Source organism: Maylandia zebra, linkage group LG4, assembly GCF_041146795.1.
Source record: "Maylandia zebra isolate NMK-2024a linkage group LG4, Mzebra_GT3a, whole genome shotgun sequence".
Taxonomy (NCBI): Eukaryota; Metazoa; Chordata; class Actinopteri; order Cichliformes; family Cichlidae; genus Maylandia; species Maylandia zebra.
The window spans coordinates 33,063,442-33,088,752 of NC_135170.1; the positions used below are offsets into that span (position 1 = coordinate 33,063,442).

At 40.2% G+C, this 25,311-nt stretch overlaps 2 protein-coding genes and 1 long non-coding RNA gene across 3 annotated transcripts in view; 2 read left to right on the plus strand and 1 right to left on the minus strand.

Moving 5' to 3' along the window:
- The window catches only part of radil2a (Ras association and DIL domains 2a), a 28,730-nt gene extending 23,990 nt beyond the window's left edge, over positions 1-4,740 (plus strand). Inside the window, exons 14-16 of the mRNA XM_004556348.5 lie at positions 878-1,011; positions 1,734-1,873; positions 2,457-4,740. Coding sequence (XP_004556405.2) covers positions 878-1,011; positions 1,734-1,873; positions 2,457-2,559 — 377 coding nt within the window. The 3' untranslated portion in view covers positions 2,560-4,740. The remainder of the gene's footprint in view (positions 1-877; positions 1,012-1,733; positions 1,874-2,456) is intronic.
- Positions 4,741-4,784: 44 nt separating this feature from the next.
- LOC101483388 (uncharacterized) lies at positions 4,785-12,691 on the minus strand. Its single transcript, XM_076882801.1, has 5 exons — positions 12,686-12,691; positions 12,067-12,217; positions 11,090-11,210; positions 10,892-11,005; positions 4,785-8,146 (listed from the first exon to the last, which is right to left on the minus strand). The coding sequence occupies exons 1-5, from the start codon at positions 12,689-12,691 to the stop codon at positions 7,786-7,788; spliced, it is 753 nt and encodes a 250-aa protein (XP_076738916.1). The 3' UTR covers positions 4,785-7,785.
- A 10,474-nt stretch (positions 12,692-23,165) lies between these two features.
- On the plus strand, positions 23,166-24,982 carry LOC143418409 (uncharacterized). The gene is made up of 5 exons (XR_013098413.1): positions 23,166-23,303; positions 23,541-23,686; positions 23,763-23,844; positions 23,933-24,044; positions 24,119-24,982. It is a non-coding gene; the product is annotated as an uncharacterized LOC143418409 (long non-coding RNA).
- Positions 24,983-25,311: the final 329 nt, after the last annotated feature.

Sequence of the window (25,311 nt, forward strand, 5' to 3'; positions counted from 1 at the left end):
AACCTCCAAAATCACATGAAAACTTTATGTGGCATGAATATAACTTCATAAGAACTGAGACACATTCTGCAAGGAAAGCTATTTTTAAAAGTTTTCTTTAAGAATATTGGCAAAAAAACAAAAAAAGAACTTTGTTTTCTTCTGTTTTGTCCTTATAATAATAATAATAATAATAATAATAATAATGATGTTGTCAGTGTTTTGTTTTTTAAAATGAAGCAAATGAATAAAATGAAGCGTTTGAGCATCATGCTGTAAGTTATGTAAATAGAGTTTTTATATTCGTCCTGCGCTCGCCTGCATCTAGCTCTGAGGTTTCAGGTACGCGTGATGATTGGTGAAGGTTTGATGACAGAGGGGAGGTGATGTCAGGGAAGGAAAGCAGCGGCGGATCCGTCATGGGAATTTACAGCTGGGTTGGTGCGTGGAATCTTAATCGGCAGCGGTATTGTTCGGGGCAGGTCCTGCGTGGGGGGCAGACAGTGGGGGAGGGGGGGGATCAGGGTTTATTTTTGGGGAGGGGGAAGGCTGCTGTCGATGGTGTTTTGACAGGACGACCCCAAGCGGCAACTTCAGGACAAAAATAAAATAAAATGATGTGAAAATCTGCAGTTCCTCTAATGCTCACTTGAGGCCTCAGATTATGTCATGTGAAACGCTTGTTAGCTTCCCTAACAGCTAACGCTCTGGCCACGCATCATTGGCTGACGTCACTGTGGCTACGTCCATCTTTTATAGCAGCGTGAAAAAGACTGAAAATAGATTCAGTCTGTGATGTACATGCAGAAGCTCCACCCACCAGACTTATTGGAGAACAGTGTGGGAATCAACTCCTGGACGCCTCTTTGATCTGATGTGTTTGTCTGTGTTTGTTTAGCCAGTGGAAGTGTTGGGAGGAAGACGGGAAACGAGGAAGCAGCAGCAGAGGAAGAAGAAGACAGAGAGGAAGTGTTTGCGGTGGAGCTCCACAAAGGGCCTCACGGTCTCGGGCTGGCACTCGTAGATGGGACGGTACGTATTCACAATCACTGTTTGTAAATAAAGTAGTAGGCAGGAGGAAGTGAGTTTAACTGATGAGATCGGACACTAATTAGTTCAGACTGCAAACTGCTGGAAGGCTGAAAGCTCTCATTTAATCACTAAATGTTCCTGCAGTCCAGACTCTACAGATCAGTGCTTAACACTGTAATGACACTGTGACAAATAAGGTGCTACAACACAATAAAACTCTTACAATGAACTGAATCTGATGTGTTTGCTTCCTTATGCTTATCCCGAAATACGTAGTTAAACAATTGTTTGGCAGAATGATCAGAAAACACCAACATGTAACAAGTTCCACCTACACCGCAATATTTGCTTGATTTTCTTCCATTTTCTTTTTATGTCATTTTTTTAATCTGTTGATTCTGACAGACATCTTTTAAGCTGTGTAATAAAAATACAAATCCTCCTCTTGGGAGCTTAAATATCTTTTTCTGCTTTACTGCAGAGCTTCTGCAGTGTGTCACTCCTCTTTTACAGCAAACTTTCAATCAACAAATTTTCTAACCACCTCTCTAATGTGTTTACAGCATCATGGCAAAATTCTACTCCCACCAGGGATGAAAAAATATTTAGCAAATATGAGGGGCATATAGATTTAAATTATAACTTAATTATAAAAATGTTGTAATCCCTTCAATGCTCCAAGTTATCACATTTTTTTGTCATGTTTTTATGTCTTCATGTAGAAAACACCGCTGAGAATGAGCGGCATTTATGTGAAGTCAGTCGTTCCCGAGTCCCCGGCCGCCAAATGTCAGAAACTCAGAACGGGCGATCGAATCCTGGCCGTGAACGGTGTCAGCCTGGTCGGGATGGAATATAGCATGTGAGTGTAAAAGTACAGATGGCATATCAATTGCAATTGTGATGTTTGCAAAAACTCAGTCCAACATAAACACATGAGAGACCGAGCAAAGAAAGCTAGCTAGCAATAGTTAAGGACAGGAGGAGTCGGTGTCTGATGTAAGTCTATTTGGATGTCGTCAACGTACAATTGATTAGCAGTGCAAAGTTTTTAAAGGTTGATCTAAGTAGTAGCACATATCATGGAAGTGGAGCCATATTGAGGTACAGCACAGGTCATGTAGGCCGTTGTTGTTACCAAAGCTTTAACAACAGCAAAACACATGATAAACTGTGCTTAATAAAACATATACCATGTAAGTAAAGTATAAAAAGCACAAAAAAGAAAATCATATAAAGAAAACTTAAGACATCTAAGAAAACAGTTCACAGATTAATGTGAGGTATCATGGAAATCGCAGCACTGTTTGTATTTTTAATCTTTCGACTCTAAATATAAACATTTTAAATAGAAAGTAGCAGAAATCTAAAACACGTCATTATGGTATCATGGTAAAGCGAAAGGCTCAACAACTGACTTCCAACTTATTGTGTGTTCGTTTCAGTGGGCGGGAACTGATTCGCTCATCCGGAGACACACTTAAACTTCTGGTTGCCAACATGGACTCCAAAGCAGGCATCAAAGCCTCCACTTTGGCAACTTGCTGAAGGAAGAGCGTTAGTGGACGATAAAGTGCAATTTGGGAATACCGGAGGGCGTGAGCTTCATCCCAAAGTCAGTATTTCTCACAGGATGGATTCCCCCCCAACCAAAGGAACACGAACTTCCTCCTTTTTGTTTGTGACTCATTGTGGGATGGAGACAATCAAACTGAACTCAGACTGTAGGCGCTTTGCTGGCAGGCAGAGGGGGAAGACAAGTTTTAAAAGCTCTTTTTTTCTTTACCAGCTTCTAAAAACAAACTCAAAAACGGTGAAAGGGGGAGTAAACCAGCCCCCGAAGAGCGCCGCCAAGCCGCTCCGTGATCCCTCACGTCTGGCTTCAACTGGAACTATTTCCAAATTCATTTTTAAATTCTATCTATTTAAAAAAACTGTGAAGCTTTATATGTTACACTCCAAAACCAAAATATGTTACCCAGTTGTTTACTTTGTTAGAGAGAAGTACCTGCCTGTGGGCATGTCTCAGATCCACATAAGTTTCCAAAACAAGGAAAATTGTCTTTGTGTTGCAGCGTTTGTTTCATCGCAGGAACGACTGAACATTAACCCTCAGTTTTCTGCTGTTTCAGGTTCTTCCTTCTATAGATTCATCATCAGTCTGCTGCTGTAACACCAGAAAATATTATCAGTCGTTTAAAAGTAAAATCTAATTAGCACTTGTAGCGTGTTACTCATTTTTCCACACACACAAACACACACATAAAAAAGCAGGTAAAGGTGTGTTTGGTTTCTTTAACTTGCAGGCAGATTTTCCCCCGAGCAGATTATGTTTCCAGGTTAAACACTAACTCGTGCTTTAAAGCAGCGGTTCTCAAACTATGTCAAACACATACGATTCAGGGAGAGTTATTGCGAGGAAGCTTTAATGTTACGGATTATAGGAAAGTGGATCAGCATGATGTGTAGGAAGCATCATGGTTAAGAGAAGACCGACTCTGAAGATGACATTTTTGATTGACCAGCCATTTTCCAACCCTCATTTATGTCTACGAGTTGTGGGTAGTGACCCCTCAGAAGAAGAAATGCACTTCCTCCTTAGGTTGGCTCAGTCTGAAACATGTGGTGAGGGGCTCAAAGTAGAGCCACTACTTTATGTCATAAGTAGCTGTGGTGGTGCAAACATTCGATCAGGCCTCCTTGAGGCCATCCTTTGGAGGTTTTCCAGGTAAACCCAACTGGGAGAAGATTGTGGAGTAGACTAAGAGTTCCTTGAAGAGATGATCTATTTCTTCAGGCCTGATGACGCCTCAGGATCCTCCAGAAGAATGGGAAAATTTTACTGGGGTAAAGGCTTTCTGAAATACCGTGCTGAGTGAGGTTTAGTAAAATTCAAATATCTTGTTGACTCTTCCCGTGTCAGTCCACTGACTTTAAGTGATTTGAGCTGTTTAGAGCTTCGTTAAAGAAAACAAGAAGCCTTGAAAGTAGGTCCAGAGGAAGCGGATGACATGGAGGAGATCCACATCAGGGTAAAATGAGAAACTGCACCAGATATCCTCAAACCAAAGGCAGTTAGGGTCAGACACATAAAACAAGTGGCCAGGGTTAGGAAAAAAAACTGCTGGGTCAGCTTCAAGTTAAATTGCAGGTTAGGTTTAGGCACAAAAACCAAGTGGCTGGAGTTGGGATTAACCATGAGGATCTTTTTTAGGGTATAGTTACGTTGCATCTTTGACCTGTTGGGCATATACGGAGAGATCGGTAACTTCTTCTGGTTTAGACTAAGCCAAAGTGGTTCACCAGGAAGTTAAGAAGTTAAATTAAGACGAAGTCAGAGGATCACAACTAGCACTGCAGGTTATATTTATCAGTTACTCCACAGCTTATTTTCTTTATCTTTTTGCTGTACAAGATGGTACAACCCTTGTTTGTTAAGCTGTGGACAACCAATTAAAAAAACTTGATTAATTTTTAGAGCTACTTTTTTATTTTGTATTAACTGATAAAAATATGTAGGTTGTGAATCTTTGTGAGGCATGTCAAGAGAAAACGTTTGAGAACCGCTGCTTGGACGTTTTGCTGCAATCCAGAGAAACAGAAAAATAAGTTATTGGTAATCATAACCACAGTGAAGCCTCTTTATTATCAATTATTCTACAGGTTATTTGCTTCATTGATCTTTCTATAAAACAATAAAAAAAACTTCATGAGTCCAAACCTAAAGAATATTTTCTTTTGTTTACTTAAATGAAAAGCTGTTTACATGATACAGAGCCATCTGTAGCCTGGCTACACAGAGGTCAGGGTGACGTCGTACACCTATTCCACTTACTGATGCATGACCCACATTTCGATAGGATCAGTTTTTCAGAAGAAAGCTCTGCAGAAGGGGAGGCGTCTGAGGCACCCACACTAAGTCCAGCCTTGAAAATATGAAGGAAATTAGCACAAAGAAAAGAGAAACGCAGCTACTTTAATGTTAAATACCAAACATGGTTCATGTTGTCTTATTTTTTTAGGTCAACACACCATTAACTCATTGAGACCATTCAGCAGATTAGCCTCACACATTTTCCTACACAAACGCCCTGTTTGTCCCAGCTTCTTACTGGGATAGTTTATTGGGATTTTGGCACCATAGATGTCGGATTGTGGCCTAAACCATGCAGAGTATTCCTGGTAGTTTGAAGCAGATTTCTTCCTGCTGTGTTAAACATGGAAAAAAAGTAAAAGCACTAAACTTCATGTGAGAAAGCAACTTAAAAGTTGAAAAGCTTTTGGGAACATGACAGTACACATTTTATGAGGTATTGGGTTAATTGCCTCATTAATGTGGCTCTAATTACAGTTTAGTTTCCCTCCAAACCGCAGAGCTCAAATAAATAAGGCCAAAAATAAAAATGAGACATTTAAATTCCAGAACTTCTCCAAACTCCTCTGGAAGAACTCAGTTTATTATAGGAAACATAAACCCGACTTTGTTCTGCTCAGCATTAACGTGTTCAGCTGGTTTAATAAATGAAAGCATAAAACATCTTCTGATGTATTAAAAAAAACTGCCACAGAGCTCGATCACCTGACGTCTGTCTGTGTTTTTCATCTGTTTTGTAATATTTATACTGCGCAGTATTTTTGAGCCTGTGGAATAAATATTATTTTGACTTGGAAAACCTGCCTCATTTTACGGTCTGTTTCCTTAAATCGGGCCTGTGTTAGTAAACAGGAGGAGGCGGCTTTGGGGGTGAAGCTGGGATGTAAAAGCTGGGCTGGGTGGAGCAGCAGCAGCAGCAGCAGTAGGAGGAGGAGGGAAGCTGTGGGGTGTGGTAGCTGCATGGCACGCTTTGGTGGCCACTGTTTATAGCGACTCTGCGGTTTCCACCAGCCAGGCACTTTCCACTGATTCCAGCATGGCAGCGTTCAGCCAACGAGGCCCTGCAGGGAAAAGCGCCACTCTGACCTGGTGTGAAGATTTGCACATGCCGGCTTAAACTGCATCCCCGAGGGTGTAATTAAAGCATGAGCTGACCGCGAGGAGCTGAGTGAGGCGCTCCCTGCAGCTTTCTTACATAAATCCTCCTTTAAATGTTGCTGAGGTCTCACTCGAGGCGCTCATTAGCTTTCATTTATGCTTTGTCTTAATTTTTATTTCTTAATTTAGTTTGTGCGGAGTTCAGTTCTTTTCAATAATAAAATGGGAAGACCTGAGTGAGGTCATGAGGCATCTATCGCCATGTTTGTTAACACTAGCAAACAAAAAAGGGATACTGAAGACATACCTGCATATTTTTATATTTTACGAGCAGCAGAAAACATCTTTTAAAACTGGTTGGCCGACTTACCAAATTACTTGATTCATGGTACTAAATTGTGTTTAATAAAACAGTACTGTTGTATCCACCAGTAAAGCTGTAAAGCTAATATTTACATTAGTAACTGCCAACATGGGGGTGGTTATCCAGCTAGCTGTCACTGAGGTCATCAGGGGCATTAATGTTGTGGTAATTTGGGGCTTTTAATGATTTCTTCAAGGTGTTCTTTAAAGGGAGAAATGGCTGCACAGCATACATCTTTAATGACTAAAACAAATACAAGAACTTGGTTAATGAGTTTGAATTAATTTGGGATTTTCTCTAATCCACGCAGGTTCTAATATATATACCCGTTCTGGTTGCCATTAACAACCTGTCACACTTCTGGGTGGATATGTGTCTACGTGGCAGAACTGACAGAGATGATATAAATTGGTTGGTTTGCTGTTGCAGACCTGATTTTTAAACATAGTCCACACAGTTTCAATAGGGATGAGGTCGGGGCTTTGGTTTGGGATCGTTGTCTTCGTGGATTCCAACTGTGTCCAAGTTTAAACTGTCTAGCTGTTGTTGATATCTCTTGTATGATTACAACTGGCAGCGAAACAGCCCCAGAGCGTAACGCTACCACCGCCATGCTTGACAGTTGGGACAGTGTTCTTAGGTTTAAAGGCCTGTCATTGCATTTGCAGCTGCAAATTTCAAGCTTAAAGGGTTTTTCTGGATTTTAGAGCAGGGTCTTCTTTCTTGGTGAGCACACTCTCAGTCCGTGGTGATGTAAAACTTGCTTTCACTATGTAAAGCTGGTTTTACAGCAGTGTCTTGAGTCCTGGTTCCTTGGTTGTTCCTGAACATCCTAACAAGTTTTCTTATTCCAGACCTTGGTAAAGTGATGACTCATTCACAGACCTTGTTCTTAGGTAAATCTACAATTCCCCTTAGATCTTCTCTGAGCTCCTTGACTTTCCCATTGTTCTGAGTATTTGTCAATCCAATGAATGTTGTCAAAGAAATCATTTTTATCCTGGCAAAGAGGAACTACCAGCTGAAGTCAATCATGACCCCAATGAGAAGTTAATAGCCTTTGGACTTGTCAGGATAATATATTATAGAAAACTCAGCACCCACGTATTTAAAGATTTAAGTGAGTGTATGCTGTATATTTGAGCCTGTGTGGATTAGGAAAATCCATATTAAACATGTGCACCAAATTTTTGTTTCATTAAAGTCATTGAAGATGTCTGTTGAGCAATTATTCCATCCAGGAAAAAGAGGATCCCTGAAAGCCCAGAAAGAACACAACATTCATGTGTATGATTAGGGTGTGTTTACTTCTGACCTCAACTATGTGTGACATTGGGTGCTGTTCGAAGTCACCTTTGTTGTTGTTATATTGAAACTCAGGTGTATAACAAAACTGGTGTCTGCAGTAGGTGCAGGTACCTCAAAACAGCTTTGTAATTCACAGACCCCGATTCGATGCAGAGTCCTGATTCGACCTAATGTAGTGGTCGTAGTTGAGGATGGGACAGTCTGTAAATGGCAGTCTGTAGTCATAATACACGGTGGCCTCTGGAGGACTCTCCTCTGGCCCTCCTTTGAAGCCGCACTCCTCCAGCGTGCTCTCCAGGGGCAGGCGGGCCTCTTCTGTTGGCACTCTGCTACTGAAAACCTCCAGGCTCGAGGTCTGGATCCCAGCTCGGTCCTCGATCACACTCATCAGACCAAAAACTGTGCGGCTGCTCGATAAAACAACCTCAAAGTTTCCAGGGTGCGCTGTGGCCGAGGTGAAAGGTATCAGTTGGACACTCAGACGGATGAACCTGGCGGTTTAAAGAAAATGAAAATTTAGTTTTGAGTTTAGACTCTATAAAACTATGTGACTACACTATATATTTTTTATTGAATTGAAAAGAAAAAACAAAAACAATTTCCTTCAGGGTCAACCTTCAGGATCAATAAAGTTTTATTGAATTGAACTGAATTGAATTGAATATATACAGAAGATGGCTCAAAGGTTGGTTAAGTGGATTTGAAAGTCCAGATGAGAGTAAAGTATTCAGATTACTTAATATATTATCATGCTTTTTACAACTACATGAATGTACTATTGCTGTGTGATTTATTACTATTACTGAAGGATACTCAGCGTACCAACACCAACTAGATTTTAAAATCTTAATATAAATGAGTAACAGTAGGTGGACATTAGGTAAGGCTGCACTTTTTGCAGGCATCTCGTATAGAAAACTATTCTGCGCTTATATAAAACAGGTCCGCGGCTCCAAATCGTAGTAAAGGGACCTCTGACTAATACGTTGGGTTCTGCGGGCTCATAGCTGAAAACTAGCTTTACTTTGTTGTCTGGGTCAACTTTGCTAGCGAGAGACAGAGAGAGGCGTTGAAAGGCTGCTCCAACGGAACTTATTATTTTGGAGGAAAACACGAACACGGTGTACAGTCGAGTCTTAATATCTTACTTACAACTGGACTACACTGCCCATGAGGCTGCATTCTTTAGGGCTATGCCTGTAACACTCTGCCTATTGCCTTCATATTAAATAATTTTTTGAACAATAATTTTTAAAACTATTTCTTCACGTCATTGCAGGCTGCAGTTAGAGCTGACATGGGCCAAGAGATTGAGACACAGGCATTAGAGGGGACAGCCTAACATATAAAACAGGAAAAGACCGCCGTGTAATCCATTTATTTCAACAAAGTAACTGTATTCGGAATGCCACCTTTTTAAACGGTAACTGTAACGGAATACAGTTACTCATATTTTGTATTTTAAATACATGTATTCCGTTACTCCCCAACACTGTTTCTAATTAACCAGCAGGGGGGGACTGCCGTGGTATTAAGAATAATGTGAGAATCTTGTCATTTGATTTACAGCGTCCTGATGAATTTCTGGTCTGAATCACTAGTTTAATGTCTGAATGGTCGTCATCATTATAATTTAGGGAATAATTTAGAGCACAGCACTTACATTTGCCATTTGTGACCTGTTGCCAGTTAACCTGATTAGGTACAAAATGTTTCTCCCATTCTTTCTTTTTAGCATAACTTAGTTTTCCAGCCTTTATACTGCCCCCATCCCAGTGTTTTTTAAGGTGTGTTTCGAAAAGAGCCAATGTTTTTCATGAAACATTAAAATATGTCATTTTAACCATTCGATGTGTTTTCCGTGTTAAATCAGATAAACAGAAATTATTCATCTCTAGCTTTTGTTAACATCAGACAGAACGCATCAAGGCTAAATGCAAATAATGAAAATACTGCAAAAACATGTTTGTTTCAGCATCTTAACCACACGTCCGAGAAACAAACTCCAGGCCTAAACCCCTGGAGACTTTCCAGACACGGCATGCTGTTTGCTAATGTAATCAAGCAATCAGTGGGTTTAAATAACATCAGCTTGTGAAATGTAATGTTTTTGACTCGAAGTCTAATTTTATCAAATCAGTACAGCAAAAGAGGGGGAAAAAAGTGAATTCAATTCAACTCGGGCTGTGCACATTATGTTATGTGTGTGATTTACTGCTAAAACATCCTTGTGGCACAGGAAAACAATCACAGCAGCCAGGTCAGAAAAAGGCAACGGCACCTGTCAGCGGGCCAGCTAAAGGTCGCCCCGAGTCCTTTGTTTTCAGAGCTGTTGAGGCTGCTTGTGTCCCAATGTTGTCATTTTGGGCGTCTGAGTTACAGGAGCGGAGTCACAGTGTGATTTACAGCTGAGGGTCAGGAATAACTCAGCCTGGTTAACCTCACTCATGGAGGTTTGGAATGAATGTCAACACAGCCTGATTGTGTTTCCCAGGAGCTGCCCAGTTTGTCCCAGTGCAGCCACAGAAACTGTCGAAACTGCTTTTCTCCAGGACATGTCTGATGTCTGTCTGGCTTTATGATATTTTAAAACCAGCTGCTGCTCCTCCCACTTACTCTAAAAACAAGTCAGAGGGATTTTGTGGCTTCATGTCTGCACTGTATGCAAATTTTAAAATTGTAAATCTTTTTTTCTAAATCATTTTCTAGGTAATAAAATCAAGTTAAATTTTAATTGATGCTATACAATCAAAATATAATTTTTTCCACATATTCCACTAAATATTTATATTTATTTTGGTAAATATAAGGCAATATGAACAGATAATAAAAAATAAAAACAAATAATAAAATTGTACATAACTTATAAATAGTAAAATTTATGAAAATAATAAAATATTTAACTCTTTAAAAAATATTGAACTTCAAGAAATTACACAAACAGGAAAACAAGGTTACATTAATTAATTTTTTTATTTGAAAATTTTCCAATTGCTAAAATCAGCTAATTTTGCCAAAAAAATACACTTGAGAAAACTTTACAAAAATAAAACTGTGATATTTTTCAAATCATACAAACTCATGAAATACCAGAGCCACATCTGTCACATCTATGTTTGTGTATTTGTAAAACGCGGCACTGATTCTTTTATTTGCAAAACTGCGTTCACCTTTATTTTTATCTTTATAGAATGAATGTTCTGTTCATAAAATATAACACATAATGAGCTCAATACCTCTGGGCTTCAGTGTTTTGCAGTCTCTGCTGATGTTTCACATTTTCTGTCTCCACTGGTTCTTGTCTTTTTATGAAGTGCCCTGGTATCTGAGCGTGGAGCTCTGCACTGTCACTGTGGGAAATAAAATCAAGTAAACTCATAAACCTATAAAAGGAAAGATAATCAAATACTGATAGAGAAATAAGTTTGTTTCACCTCAGAGACTGTATTTGTTTCATCAAATCTTCATAACTAATCGTGTCATTGAAGGTCTTCAGCTGCTGAGTCAGCATGTGGAGCTGAAACTGCTGACAGGGGACACCCAAACTCATCAAACCTGCAGCACAGTAAAAACATAGAGAGCGTGCACGTGTAAGTGGAACGCCCTCCTCTGAAATCCAGTTTAATAATAACAGCACAGCCTTTACTCATCTGCACCGAGATTTAGATGGTTGTTTAGTTTTCCTTTTAGGGCTTCAAAGGCCAGGATCATGTGGTGCGCAAGCCATATTTTGCCCACATGTGAGTAATTATCTTTAGGACATGAAAATGTCTTAATGGTTAAAATGTGATTCCCTCTTTTCTCCTGCAGCTCACGAGTGCCCCTCACAAAGCTTCCAGATGCTGGCCAATAAAAAAAACGCTTTTATGGAGATGTGTTAAAGACGCAGAGACAGTTTTGTTCAGAAGATGAGATAACCTGAGGTCTCTCTGTGAATCGTGTATGATCTATAAACCTGGAAATGAAGCTATAAATGATCACATTGGATGTGCTGTAAAAGTAATTTATTGATTATTAAGACCTACAGCAGTGATTCTGTGCTGTAGGTCTTCCCAGTCAGAGTCATAGCTGCGGTGTTATGCTGCAGGTCTGCGCCGTAATCTCTCTGGAAGTTTACTCAGTGTGTCTGAAGTCAGACTGACAAAAGGAACATTGTCCTGGTTTTGTTTCCCAGAGCCAGCTACTCTTATCTGTGAGGAGGAAATGAGGCTCCGCTGACATTACCAAGAGCCTGATTCACAGTACCCTCCATAAATACTTCAGCACAATGACACTGTGGCATTTAGTACTGACTCACATATCTCCTTCTCTTCTGCGATTATCTTTATGTGTCACTCAAAGAAGCGAGAGAGCCTTCTCCCATCCTGGCAAAGAAAATCTCGGATTATTCAGGTCAGGGGTGATGGATTACCCAGCTCAAAGTCCTTCAGGCTGACTGATTCACTTCTGTCTACGTCACCGCGGATGAACAGCTGATCGAACTCCTGCTGATGATCAGAAAACCACCCGATCAACTCGTCCGGGAAGCTCTCAGACTCCCGCTTGTTTGCGTTCACGGAAATCTTTAACCACAAGAAATACCACGTTACAGTAAAATCAGTACAACCATAAACTTTAGAGATGAGACACAATGTAAACATAAATAATAAAAAATTAAATGAGAAAAATCTGTGTGAAGAATGCATGTGTGCAACATGTTTATTTGCAGCGCTAAAAGAGGTAGAACTTCCACAATTTCACCCATTTATTTGGGCCTATCAATAAATATGTGAAGATTTCAGCGTGTTTGCAGCTTTTTTCTCTTTAGTGTTTTTTAATCTGAGCTTTTTTGTAAGTCTGACTCTTAAAGACTCAGTTTCCCAGACATGGTTTGCTCCTGGTAGTGTTTGGTTATGTTTGAGGAAGAAGACTGTCCTTTGGTTTAATCGAGAAAAAAAAAATTCACGTGAGAAGCAATTTCATTTACATTCAGCCAAGACCACCTTATTTCCTGAAGTCGATCAAACTGCCCCACATTTAACCAAACAGACCACCATCTCAATTTTAAACTCGCTGTAATGTGACACTTGCAGGCTTTACAGACCCACCATCCACCCCAACAGCCACTTTCTCAAAGTGTTAAGAGTCACAAGCAAATCTGTTTACACCCAACAAACCAGGGGCGGTTAACACCGTACTTCCTAGAGCTTCATCTTTTTCCCAGAAACACACGACTCACGTATCATTCAGAGTAATCGTGCATCTTCAGACACATTTTTCATAGCCTTCTGTTTCTTCTTTATCTTGGATGTTCTGTTTGAGAGTGAAACTTTGTGATGTTGGAAGGTTTCTTACATTTTTTTACTTTTTATGCTGATTTTTGGTGCGTCTGACGCGCTGCTGCTTTTTCTTCTTCATGCTGTGGTTATATGAAGAAAGCTGCTCTCTGAGCTCAGCTCGGTGTTTCCTGTCGATGCCACTGTGAAAGAGCAGATGTTGGACAGTTCAAAGTATCAGTATAATAAAGGTCTACGACGTAATTTAAGGTGGACTTGAGAACTTTTAAGAATGCTATGGATTCTATAAGAAACAAAATTGGAAGAACAGTTTGTTTCTAACTGAGGATGATTATGAAAACATAAAGTAACAAATACGGCGTGCAGGGCAACAAACAGGCTGGCAAAACCTGATTCTTTACATTCACAGATGTTACTCTTTCATCATCCCTGAAGTGTGAGCATGAAAGAATCCACTTCTGGTGAATTATTAGTGACGGAAAATCCCGGTGTTCCTGTTAGTTATTTATGACGTTCAGAGAAAAAACTTTACTTCTACGACTTCTTATAAAAACCTGTCAGAAGCTATGAGGATGTTGTGCATTGTTTTTCTACTTACCTTCAGTTCTTTATGCTATTGTACTGTTGTATTCTGTCTCTCTTTGCCAACAGTTTCAGCAGTTTTTTGTTTTTATCTGATCCGAATTCAGGTCAGTTTCTGAATTTATATTTTTAAATTTCCATTCTTTCCAGCTTACGTCACTGGTATTCTTTCAGCCTTTCCCCGTGACAAACAAACCCAAACATGATGACACAGAGTCCAAATGAGCTCATCAGTGACTGGAAACATGCCCCAAAAAGCTTAATGCTCTGCAGAAAGCCTGATAAATGGTTAATCCTGCTCAACCCCACATCACACATCACAGCAGCAGAGTGACAGAATAAAAAGGATAGCCAAGATGGTTTCGTGATGGCTCATCCTTCCTGCTCATCTCAAACAATGAAGGCAGGAAACAAAGCTACGGTGACCAGTCTGCTGTCTCCAGCTTCCTCACTCCCAGTACCGGTCAGTGCCAGTCACAGGGCTGGGACCTCCTGAATCCAGATATCGAGCCCCTCTTTCAGGTACAGACAGAAAATCCTGTCTGGAGATGAAGGTGTATGACCTGGACAGCCAGGAAGATCTCAGTGTGACCAGTTTGTTATTAAGCTGAAATTACACACTTACTGAAAGTGTTGATATATTCACTCCATGGAGTCAAGTCCTGGTACTCGTTATTTGGAGGAAAAGAGTGTGAGTGTTGTAACATACATCAAAAAGACCACAACAGTACTGAAGTGAACAACGCTCCACATCATGTTAGAAACCAGTCTTCTGCCGTGTTCTAGACCAATCACACCCCCAGTGCCAATGACGCTCCCCAACAGCAGCAGCCTCCCCCTCCATTAGTGCTGCCCTAATCCAATCCACCAGAACAAGCCTGATCCACGACCCACTGCCACCATCCTGGAGCTTCCACTTCTTTTGTAAAAAAGATCCACATTTAAACGTCTTCTAAAGGTTTTGTAAAAGATGTGGTGAAGGACAGATAAAGTTATCTTTCTTCAAATGTTTTGTTTTGTTTGTAGGAGACATAATCCACATGATTTTTATCCAGGAAACTGGGGTTCAACTTTTCTTGTGTACTTTTTAACTTTTAAGTTTAGTTTTCCCTCACAGTTTGCTGAGGTTTAGAACAAAACGATCTCGGTAGTTTCCCGACTCTTTAGTCCTATCTTGAGATTTTGATTAAACATAGTGGACGTGAACTTGTTTCATACTTATAGATGCCCCTGAACCCCCCTGTGAAACAAGTTAACGAGCTCCTCCTCTCCTCTGATAAAAAAAATAGGTGGTGATACAGTTCGTACGCTGATGATACGACTCTGCCTGATAAGTCTGCACCATCTTTTTTATGTTATGTTAATATACTGAAATCCCTCCGAGGGTCAACATGAAACACTGTGAATGAAGAGCTTATTTTATTTTCTGTTTTTTCACAGCTTCCTTTGAGGAAAATGTGACACATGTTGAGTCTTTGATCTCCCGTCCCATAAAAATCCTGCTGGTCTCATTCATATTTATGCCTTGGATTGCTTCAAAGTGCATTTCAGGTTCAACCAGCGTCTCTGGCGCGCTCTTGGTATGTTAGGGCTGTCATTAAGACAAATTCAGGAACACATTCATTCACTTCTGCACAAAGTTATGTATTAACGCAGCCCCGGGTAGCAGCAGTGATGACGCTATGGGCAAAACGCTCAAAGCAGCTGACATGAAACTATCAAAAATCGAAACGCAGAAGGTTTAATCAGACACAAACCGAGCTTCTGTCTTAATGTTTATTCTTCACTCTTTGAACAAACATTGCATTTTGACTTTAATAGCTTTAAGCTTTAAGAGCTTTATCTGCCCCCAGGTGCAGCCCAGGATTTATGCTCCAAAGCACCACCATCGGGGAGCTCTGGATGTTTGATTTGGCAGAGTTTTAGCTTTACTTCCTGACCCAACCCCAGTGCTGTGTAAACCTGAAATCTGTGAATAACACCTGACCGTTAGGATCTGTATAAGAACAGTTCTATCAGTTAACATCAGGTCATGATTGGTCTGTAGGTCAATGAAGTTATTCCCTGCAAGGCTGCAGCTGTTTACAGTATTAAAGTCAACGGGGAGAATCTGACTCACAGCCACCTGTGAGACAGAAAATCCTGAAGTAAATTTGCACCTGAACAACATATTTTGGTTATGCAACTTTACCAGACATGTTCAGTCCTCCACAGAAAAAAAACAACAACCCACCACTGTGTAACTTCACGGTGACGGAGCTGTGCATAGGTGGGATTTGTTTCTGTTGAAAACTGAAAATGTAAAAGCTGAAAACATTTCTAATGTTCTCGGCATAACAGAACATCTTTATATGGTATGCCCTCTTTTCCCTGATGGTGTTGGCTAACTGACAAACAACAGCACGAGCGGTGTATAGAATAGTTGTTCCACAGTTCGTGACACTTCCCCCTAGTGACAGTAAACAGCTCCAATATGTAGATGACAGTGCAAAGCTGTGTGTCGGCTCTGCTGCACAACCACTTACATATAGCCACATATTTCAGTACGTTATGTCAACAGGTCCTCATCCCAACACGTAACATACCGACGACAGTGACAAATCATCGGTATGTTACACATTCGGAGGCACGAGAGCGGGTTTGCATGAATCTATAAATGCATTAAGATTATGATCAAGGTTAGGGCTGGAATAGAAAGCCACAAAGCCACGTTGGGAATGATAATGCTCTGGTTATGCTAGTATAAAATCGGTCCTGTAATGAATTGCCAATTGAAAATGGATGGATGAAACAGATCCGATACTAAGAATAAACAATATAAAATTATATGACAGTCGAATTGTGATGTTGCAGAGCTCCGTCTGCTGTGCAGGACTCAGAGGATTTTTCATTATGGACTGATACCTGATGAATTTAGTTTCACCAAAGACCACTGTGGGAAATGAGAACCACAGTGGGTCGACCTGTTAGACTGAACCGAAGACGTTTGTCCCCTTTATGCAGTTTGGGCCAAAACCCATCATGTTAAAGAACAAAGCGTATCGTTCATCCTTTATATTGTTTGGCCTCAAAATGTTAAATCACAGTTTGTTCCAGACATAAAATTTATGTAAATACTTTTTCAAAATAAAATCTAAATGAAATGTCTGAACACTGAATATAAATGTGTGCATGTCAACTAACATTAATCACCTGGAGACCTCTCTGGTTTATCTTGTGACCCTTTGGAAGGCACAGTCACAGTGGAAGAGTAACTTTTTACTGCAGTAACTCTAATCATGTAAGTGCTCTTGCAGGATGAATTTGAAGTACTTTTATAGTTTAATTATTTAACTGCTCTCAAAAATAGAGGGAAAAAAACAACCATTGCAAAGGTTTATTTAAAATAAAATCAAAATAATTCCCAGCAGATACAGAACATTTTTATGAAACTCAATTTAATATAAATAACTACAAAGTTTGAGTATTGAGTAAAAAAGCTGCCAGTTAATGATAAAACTGTTTACATGAACATGTCAGAGAGCTGTGACCTGTAAGCGCTGTACGACCTGAGGAGAGAGTAATCCCGCTTATGTCGAACACAAAGATCAAATCTGCAGTTTGGACTCCTGCTGAGATCCTGCGAGCCTCAAAATCCTCTCTCGAAAACTGATTTTACTCACTTTATTTTAGCTTAAACTCACGGTCACTGCTGGAAATACACCGCAGGAGTGTTTGTGTGCAGCCTGTAGTGTTTGGCACCATAAAAAACCTGATGCGCTGAGTGACTATGAAGTATACGTGAGCCTATAGCGCCCTCTGCTGAGCTCAGTAAGACCTGGAACCAGGTTACTTCTGACATTGACAGGTTAAATAACCATTTATTTATATGATAATTATTTGTGTAATTTATTAAAACCCACAAGAACAGTCACTACAAAAACAAGTTTAATTTTACAATAAATACATCACTTTTTAACAGTTGAATAAATACTTTTATATAACCCATAAAGTTAATTAATTTTCAATATTTCTAAGGCACTAAAGAGTTCATGTGTTAAGGTTAAACTGTGTGAATCACCTGACACAGTAAAAAAGAGTTACAGTAACAGTTTCGAAAGGTTTCTGAAGCTTCCCATGCAATCAAATGTACATATTTGTGCTTTTTCTTCTGGATTTCAAGGTTAATTATCATTTTATTTTAGCTAAAACTGTGACGTCTGTCTTACGCATCAGTGTTGTGAAAGGGATGGGTCCAAACTTTTGCGCCTGTGTGGATTAATTTGCATTTTAAGTAATTTTGCCAGAGAGACTGGAAATGAAATACCAGACCTGTGTCACTGTTACTGTCTAAACTCCATGACACACATTTATGTTCATCTTTCCTTCGGTTATATTAAGGCACTAAACATGTAGGACTGTTCCTTTAAGGTGCAAACTTGTAAAATCACCTGTTGGACGTGGTTTTTAGGCTAACATTTTCTAAATCTGCATGTTTGTGTCTTTATTCTGCCCTATGGTCGTTTTTCTTCTTTGTTTAATGGCTTTTCATCTGTAACCAGCGCTACAAAGACAAATAAATACTGCTTGTTTTTCTCACTCGCTGATAAATATCCCCCCCAATCATTTTTATCAGTTCAGCATCAGAGAGGAAACAGACTTACCCTGAATGTGACTCACAGCTAGTCAGTGATCAGAGCTTCTTCCTGTTTGTCACTTTGTTTACTGGTTTCCATGCTGACCAGTTTCAGGCATGGCTGGCTGCTCCAGTACAAAAGAAAGTCTTTTTGTTCCCTCTCAGAGGATTGACAGCAGGCTGTGGTTGGTTTTGTTCAGTTTAGCTAAAGTGAGAAGTAAAAGCAGTGGATGAAGGTCCTGCTGTCTCTTCTTTGTCCACTAGGTGTCGGTAATAATCTGTGACAGTTTTCATTTTTTTGGCCTGATACTTTTTCTTCTTTTGTCCTTCACTTGTCCAGTTTGCTCAGACAAATGCTGCGATATGCCAAGTTTTTGGCTGTTGGAGCAGAAATACTATTTTATGTCTGTCAAACTGTGTTATATTTGGCATTTTTCATAGATTCAACTAAGAAATTGGGAACAAAGGATGTGTTTCTGTGACAGGCTGAAACAAAGTGTCTACAGATACAGTTAAGTGGCTTAAACAAAACAAAAAAAACATTCCTCTGAAAATAGTCAGATGGCGTGGACTTACTGGCCCTGTGATTGGCTGGTGGCCCATCCTCACCCTCCAAAACTTTGGAGAATTATTGCTCAAGACCGCTTTAAAGAATTACAAGAATATCTGACAAAAAATTATGGTTGCTGGTGTCAGTATGTCAGTAATTTACTGAAAACTGTACTTTAAAGTTTGTATTTTAAAACTGATCAAACATAAAACTTTACTTGTAAAATTACAGAGTAAAACGTCGTTAAACGCAGTAATAGTATAAGTAGATTGAGAGCGGAGGACTTGAGGTGCTGAATTATTTCTTGTAGACGATGTGATATCTCGGCCGCTCAGACTAGAAGCAGCTCTGTTTTTGTTGTATAAGAAGTTTGATCATGAATATTCAGAACCAGCAGCAGAGAAACATCAGTGGAAATGTTAGAAATGAGTCACAGCTCCTCAGCTTTTTTTAAATGTCCACATCGCTTTGTTAAAGCACTCTCTGCAGGTCTCGTTGGAGAGGTTTGTGTTCTACTTTCTTCTGTGATTCTATCTCTGTCAGGGCATCATGTTTGACGAGGACGCACAAAACTCTCATCTGAGCTTCCTGATCATTCACTGGAAACTCACTGAGGAAGTTGCACATCATGGATTAATGGGGAAGTTTAAAATAGATGCAAAGATTTAAATTATAAGGCCTCCTCTAACCTCCACCCACTCAGCTTCACATCCTCACTTCTCTGCCCTGATCAGCTGTTACCTCTGAAAGACTCTCCGAAGCACAGCCTCAGTCAGTTTGGCCAGCCAGCCCTAATGCCTTAATAAATAATGTTTTAATACATTTAAAATAAACTTTCTGCATCGGAGGTTTGAGTTTATCCATCGCTGATGTAGTTTTCTTGCATAAAAAAAGTCTCTCCTCATAAAGTACGAAAGAGTAAAAGTAATGATAGAAAGGAGAAAAATATGTATAAAAATGAATAAATAAAATTTACACAGAGTCATTTCAATGTGACAACATAAGCTGTAAACATATCAATAACAATAACTTCACACCGTTACGCTCCCTTAGCTGTAGTCACCTGGCTGTGCCGTATTCTGCGACCTGTAGATCCACCACAGCTGCCATCCATCATCTGGATCTCAGGATCACTGAGATCCAGATGATGGATGGCAGCTCTCCTCCACATGTCTCATCCGGATCTGGCCAAGTGTCTGATTCAGCAAAAGAGCCGAGGTTTGTGCCGGCAGAGAGGTGACGTATTTAGAAAAGAGCTGCGGGGAGTGACGGCAGGTCCACGTGCTGCAAACCGTGCAAGGTGAAGGTGATGGAGGGGCGATGATGTCAGAGGACACAGAGAACAGGTGTGCTCTTACACTGTGTGCTGATCTGCAGACAGTTATCTTTACATATGTGTGCATGTTTATTCATTTTCATGACATCTGACATCATATCATCTGTTTCACATTAACAGTAACACTTTTACGAAACTTCTTCTCCTGCTTTGCTCTTGTTTTTTCATCCTAATGACGCTTTAATCTATTAGCCTACTTTTTTTATGTAATACACTCTTACTCAACATATTATGAAATTATTGCTTGCATATTTTTACATAACTCTGCTTCCTTCTTTTCTGCTCATTTTTGCCTGTTATTAATAATAATTTCATGCTGTGACACAGTTTTCTTTTCCTTCTTCTCCTTGATGGATTAATTAAAGATTCAAATGAAGTCATCTCCACGCTGATTAGATGAAACTGAATTTCATGAATTGAAGCCACAAGGGTTTAGATCTTCATACTAGCTGAAACTGTCAGTTTAAATTCTTAAACAATGGTCTGAAAATGGTTTTAACTGGACTACATTTAACATGTGAGCATGAAAACAATCATAACTCATAATCATAACACCAAAAATATCTGAATAAAATCCATCCTTATTGAATGTAAGTGCTGTGTTGTTGTCTCCTCTGAGACTCGTTTGTATTCCCCTTCGGTCTGACGGTGCGGTCGTCTTCCTGTCCGTCCGTGGCTGGACTTTTGAGCTGGCCAATGCTTGCTGATGTCATCCCCCAGACTTCCTGTATCCAACACAACCACGCTCCTTATCCCAAGTCTTCTCTACCACCTCATTTTACAACATGTGGTTTGTTTGCGTGGCTGTTTCTGGGTCTTTTTCATTGTCACGCATGATTCCTCTGTATTGATATCATGTTCTTTTAGTGCTTAAGGACACGTATGTGAATTTTAACTGAATTTAAATGTGGATCCTGAGTTTCCTCATTTGTGTCCTTGTACTAGTGTGCAGAAATAGCTCCACAACTTTTTATGATCATTAGTTTGGCTTAAATAAAAGCCTAAAACGGGCAACACAGGTACCAGTGCAATTTTCCATAAAAGCATCTTATTTGGTTGCACTGCCTTTAGCAAGAAAGACTAAAGAGACTGACCTCATTAATTTGATTTTACTCCTTGTGAAATTCCACATCAGTAAATGCAAGTTTTCATGAGGGAAACACAACATGTGGCTACAAGCTGCTCTTTGCATAGAAATAAAGCTTTAAAATGGGCATTGTTTTTAATGTCTTTATTTAATGTCACTGTAACTCGCGCATCTTTTTTTTTAATGTCATGTTTGCATCTGTTATGATCTGTTTATTTTGTACACTGTCATTTAAAGAGCTTTATTCTGTATTCAGTACCTCTTTTTATAAAATTAAAGAGTAAAAAAAATAAGGAAATGCATTCGGCTTAGGAGTCTGCCTCCAGTGGCCATTAGAGGAACCGCAGTTTTTCATTTTTCAGATTTGGAGGATTCTGCTTGAAAACATCTACAAATCTCCTCTTTTCAGATGCTCATATTTCTTATTTATAATTGTAATTGTTCATTTTTTATACTACACTGTAAATATTGTGTTGATGTATTGTATTGTTCTTGTTTTCATATTTATGTTGTTCCTGATGTGTGTTATTGTTGGTCTTCACCGAGGTTTAAGTGCCGGATGTGCGGCAATCATAATAAAAACCCTTGAATCCTTAGGGGTCACTTCCATCTCACCCTATCCCAGCATCATCCTCTGTCACACCAATCCTCTGTATGTCCTCCTTAACTCCTTCCATAAGTCTTCTCTGAGGTCTTTCTCATTTCCAGCAGCCTGGCAGCTCCTTCTTCTCTTTTTCCCATATATCCACTAAACCATCTCAGCTTTGCCTCTGATAGAGTCTCCTCGAGTCATGTCATCCCCGTTTCTTTTATCTTGTACCCAGAATAATCTGCAGGTAAATTAAAACCTCATGTCAGACCGTCTTTGACCCTTTTTGCCAGTAATGTAAATTGATGGAAATGCGTTCCTGTTGTTTGCTGTCTCTGGAAGCATCCGGTGTATTTCATGAGTCCATTATGCTCGGGCATGAATTAGTGCCAGCAGCAGCTGAGCAGCAGGACCACAATAAAAGGCTGAATTATTCCTGACAGTGAGACTAATGGCAGTATTTTTCTTGCCTCACAAATTCAGTATAACTAAATTTCACTTACAGAGATGGATTAGCTGTTTGTTTACTGAGGCTTGAAGTGCAGCAGCTCCCGCAGAGCGGTGATCAGTCCACTAATCAAGCAGATAAATTAATAAACATCTAAGTTTCTGTTTCTGCTGAACTTCACTGGAGGAAAATATCAAAGCTGGCCTTGGCAAACGCACATGATGGCAGGCTGACGTGGCACAGAGAGGGCGACGTGTGCAGAGTTTCACCTTAAATAACACAAAATCCTCTAGTTTGGTGCCAGAAAACAGCACTCGGCACACTGAGTTAACCAAAAAGGACAAAAAAGGCTGCAGACTGGTCACTGAGAGCAGCTTTTACTAAACAGCCAGATTTGGATATGTAGAAGTGATTCGAAATAGAAGTACAGGTCATACGTCCCATTCTCTACCCAAACATTTCCAAAACCATCAGATATATGCTTACAGCTCATAACCCTGTATCATATTTGATTTGTGAGTTTTTGTGAGTTTTTCACATTGTCAGTGTGATTTATGCACCTGTGCTGAGGAAGGCAGACTCATCCTGAGTACATGATGTCAGTCAACACTATGAGACCCATAGAAAACTGCAGATTTGGGTCCAGTTTGGATCAAACGCCCCTTGCTATCTGGAGCAATGCTCAGTAAATGACTGGTTTCTTTTTTTTTTTCTCCTATCCACTTCACTGGTTAAATTGTAGGAAAAATATATCAAAAGTGGGATATCTGCTCTTGTGAGGTAATTTTATAATACTTTACATCGATATTTATAAGTTTACAAAGTGGACGTAAGAAATTATTTTTGTTGGCGACTGGCAAATAACAAAATGGTGCATTAGCGCCACCAGCTGGTATGGAAAAGGTCGTGTTTGTAATCAGCACAGCTGCTTTATAATTGTTTGGCTAGACCAAGTAACACACAAGTGGCAAATACACTAAAATAAAGCTCATGACTAAATAGACAATGACGCCAACCAAACCCCAAATCACCCCCATGACATGCAGCACATGGTTTGACCCAATAAGGTGGCTTCAGGATTTAAGGGGTCTCAGGCAGCTCACAGGTGTTCCCTTTGTGTCATTTGGGAGAGTCTGCACCTCCAGCCACTTCTGCAAACGTGGTGGTAAGTTTTAAAAAAATTGAGTTGTTTGTTTGACTCTGTAAATGTAGTTTTTGGGAGGTGGGCTCACTAAAAGTCAAATTTTCTAACTGCTTAAGTGTCTGATTGCAAATGAAGTGCGTCTGTGGGTAGATGACGTGTTGGGCCTAATCTGTTCTCGTGGGCATGTGTGGCTATACCTGTAAAATAGTTTTCTGGCTAAGTTATGAACAGTCATATCTGACTCTTTTATCCCTGCAGGTGAAGCACTTCATGGAGGATTCCCTCCCTGATGGCACCTCTTCTCGTCGCCGTCTTTAACCTTTCTGATGCTTGATTGGCTCGCAGATAAAATCAGAGGGGGACATGGTTTTACACTGTAAATGATGAGCTCAGCTTCAAAAAGGGTGAGGCACTGAATATCAGTGTATAAATTGGGGACTCGCTGCTGTTATATCTCTGACTCTTTGTGCTTCTCTGCAGACTCCAAGCCCTGAAGACGGTTGGTGTAAAATGGACGAAGAGACGAGAAAGATTTCTACTACAGTGAAATGCCAACTCCAGCGTAAGAGGCTAAATGCTGATTATCAAGTAGAAATGTACTGGCTGTAAACTGGTTTGTTAAAGGCTGAGGCTTGTGATTATGTGTTCAGGTGGTTCACAGAACAGCAGTTGCAGCGCTGCAGAGGAGCTCCTGAAGACCAAACATGGGAGAGTTTGCTCTGAGGATGCTGGAACTTCACTGGAAACTTCTGCATTTGTCAAGTGAGTTTAAAAACTGAAGCCTCAATGGTTTAACAGATCCTGGTTTGATACATCACACTTGTTTCTTCCCACAGATGGCGTCCATGGTGCAGGCGATGGACTAGCACATCAAGGTGGCTTAAAGCAGGACAAAGCCCCGGTGATGCTTTCACAAGACCTGCGCATACAACTCCAGGTCCACTGGCTCTCAAATGGCTATTGTCTGCACTGCATTTCAGACTTCCCCAGGCAACTGGGTCAGTGCAGCTTCTATCTACAAAGGAGCAGAGATGGACGCTTCCTGAGCCTCCCACACAGGAACCGCATGTTATCATTCAGGGTGCCGTCATGGCGTTCTATCAGATGATCGCGTGTTACATACAAGGTTTTTCTGGTATCGGTAACTTGAGGTACCTTCCTCAGCCAGGAGACGAGGTTTGGAGCTCTACGTTTAGCACTTAATACTCTCCAACTACTCTGTGGTTGGTTTCAGGCACTTACCGAGTCCTCTTAGGTTAGGATTAGGCTCTTATTCCTCTTTGGTTAGGAAATTGTATTTTTTTAGCACTACATATCGCTCTAGGTTGAGTTAGTCTAGACTCTTCCTTTATTGAACAAAGGCACTTACCGAGTCCTCTTTGATTAGGATTAGGCTCTTATTCCTCTTTGGTTAGGATTTAGGCACTTAACCAGATCCTTAGGATTTGGCTCTCCACACCCCTCCTCGGCTGGCATGAGGAACTCCAGATTCCTCCATGGTTGGTTTGTTACTCTGCTGCTACAAGACACTTTGTATGTAACTGAGATACCAGCGGCTTTAAAACTGCTTTGATGGCTCCAGAAAGAGACCATGCTAGAAATGCCAGACCTGTCTCAAAGCTTGTGGAATCATTTGTGGCCATGTTGCTGATGGAATGGACTGTCTATGTTTTGACTAATAAATAATTTTACACCACTAATCTGCTTGAGTCCTGGAGTTTACTAAGGTGGCTGGTTCTAAAACAAAGATCGCAAATCAGTCCAGCTCAACTTGTGGCTCAATTACATGTCAGAGTTCAGTCTGTTACCTGTTGAAACTTAAACCTACTTAACTGGTCTCCTCCCACCAGTGTTTGCTTTGTCAGATTTCTGCTGCTCTTCTTTAATAGGGGGATCTTGGGCTCTCTGAGAACCTTCAATGATGGAGAACTGCATTCACTTTAAACAGATAGTTGTAGTGAACTTGGCAAACTAAACTGCCTCAAGCTGCAACTCAAAAGGGCTTTAATATGGTGCATGAGTGCATAAA

What these genes read in the sequence shown, in the direction of transcription:
- LOC101483388 (XM_076882801.1), bottom strand. An exon ending in CCTGAAGGACTTTGAGCTGG is followed by an intron (nt 11,211 to 12,066) that starts GTAATCCATCAC and finishes ACTGTGCTGCAG; the next exon opens with GTTTGATGAGTTTGGGTGTC. An exon ending in CAAAACACTGAAGCCCAGAG is followed by an intron (nt 8,147 to 10,891) that starts GTATTGAGCTCA and finishes TTAAACCGCCAG; the next exon opens with GTTCATCCGTCTGAGTGTCC.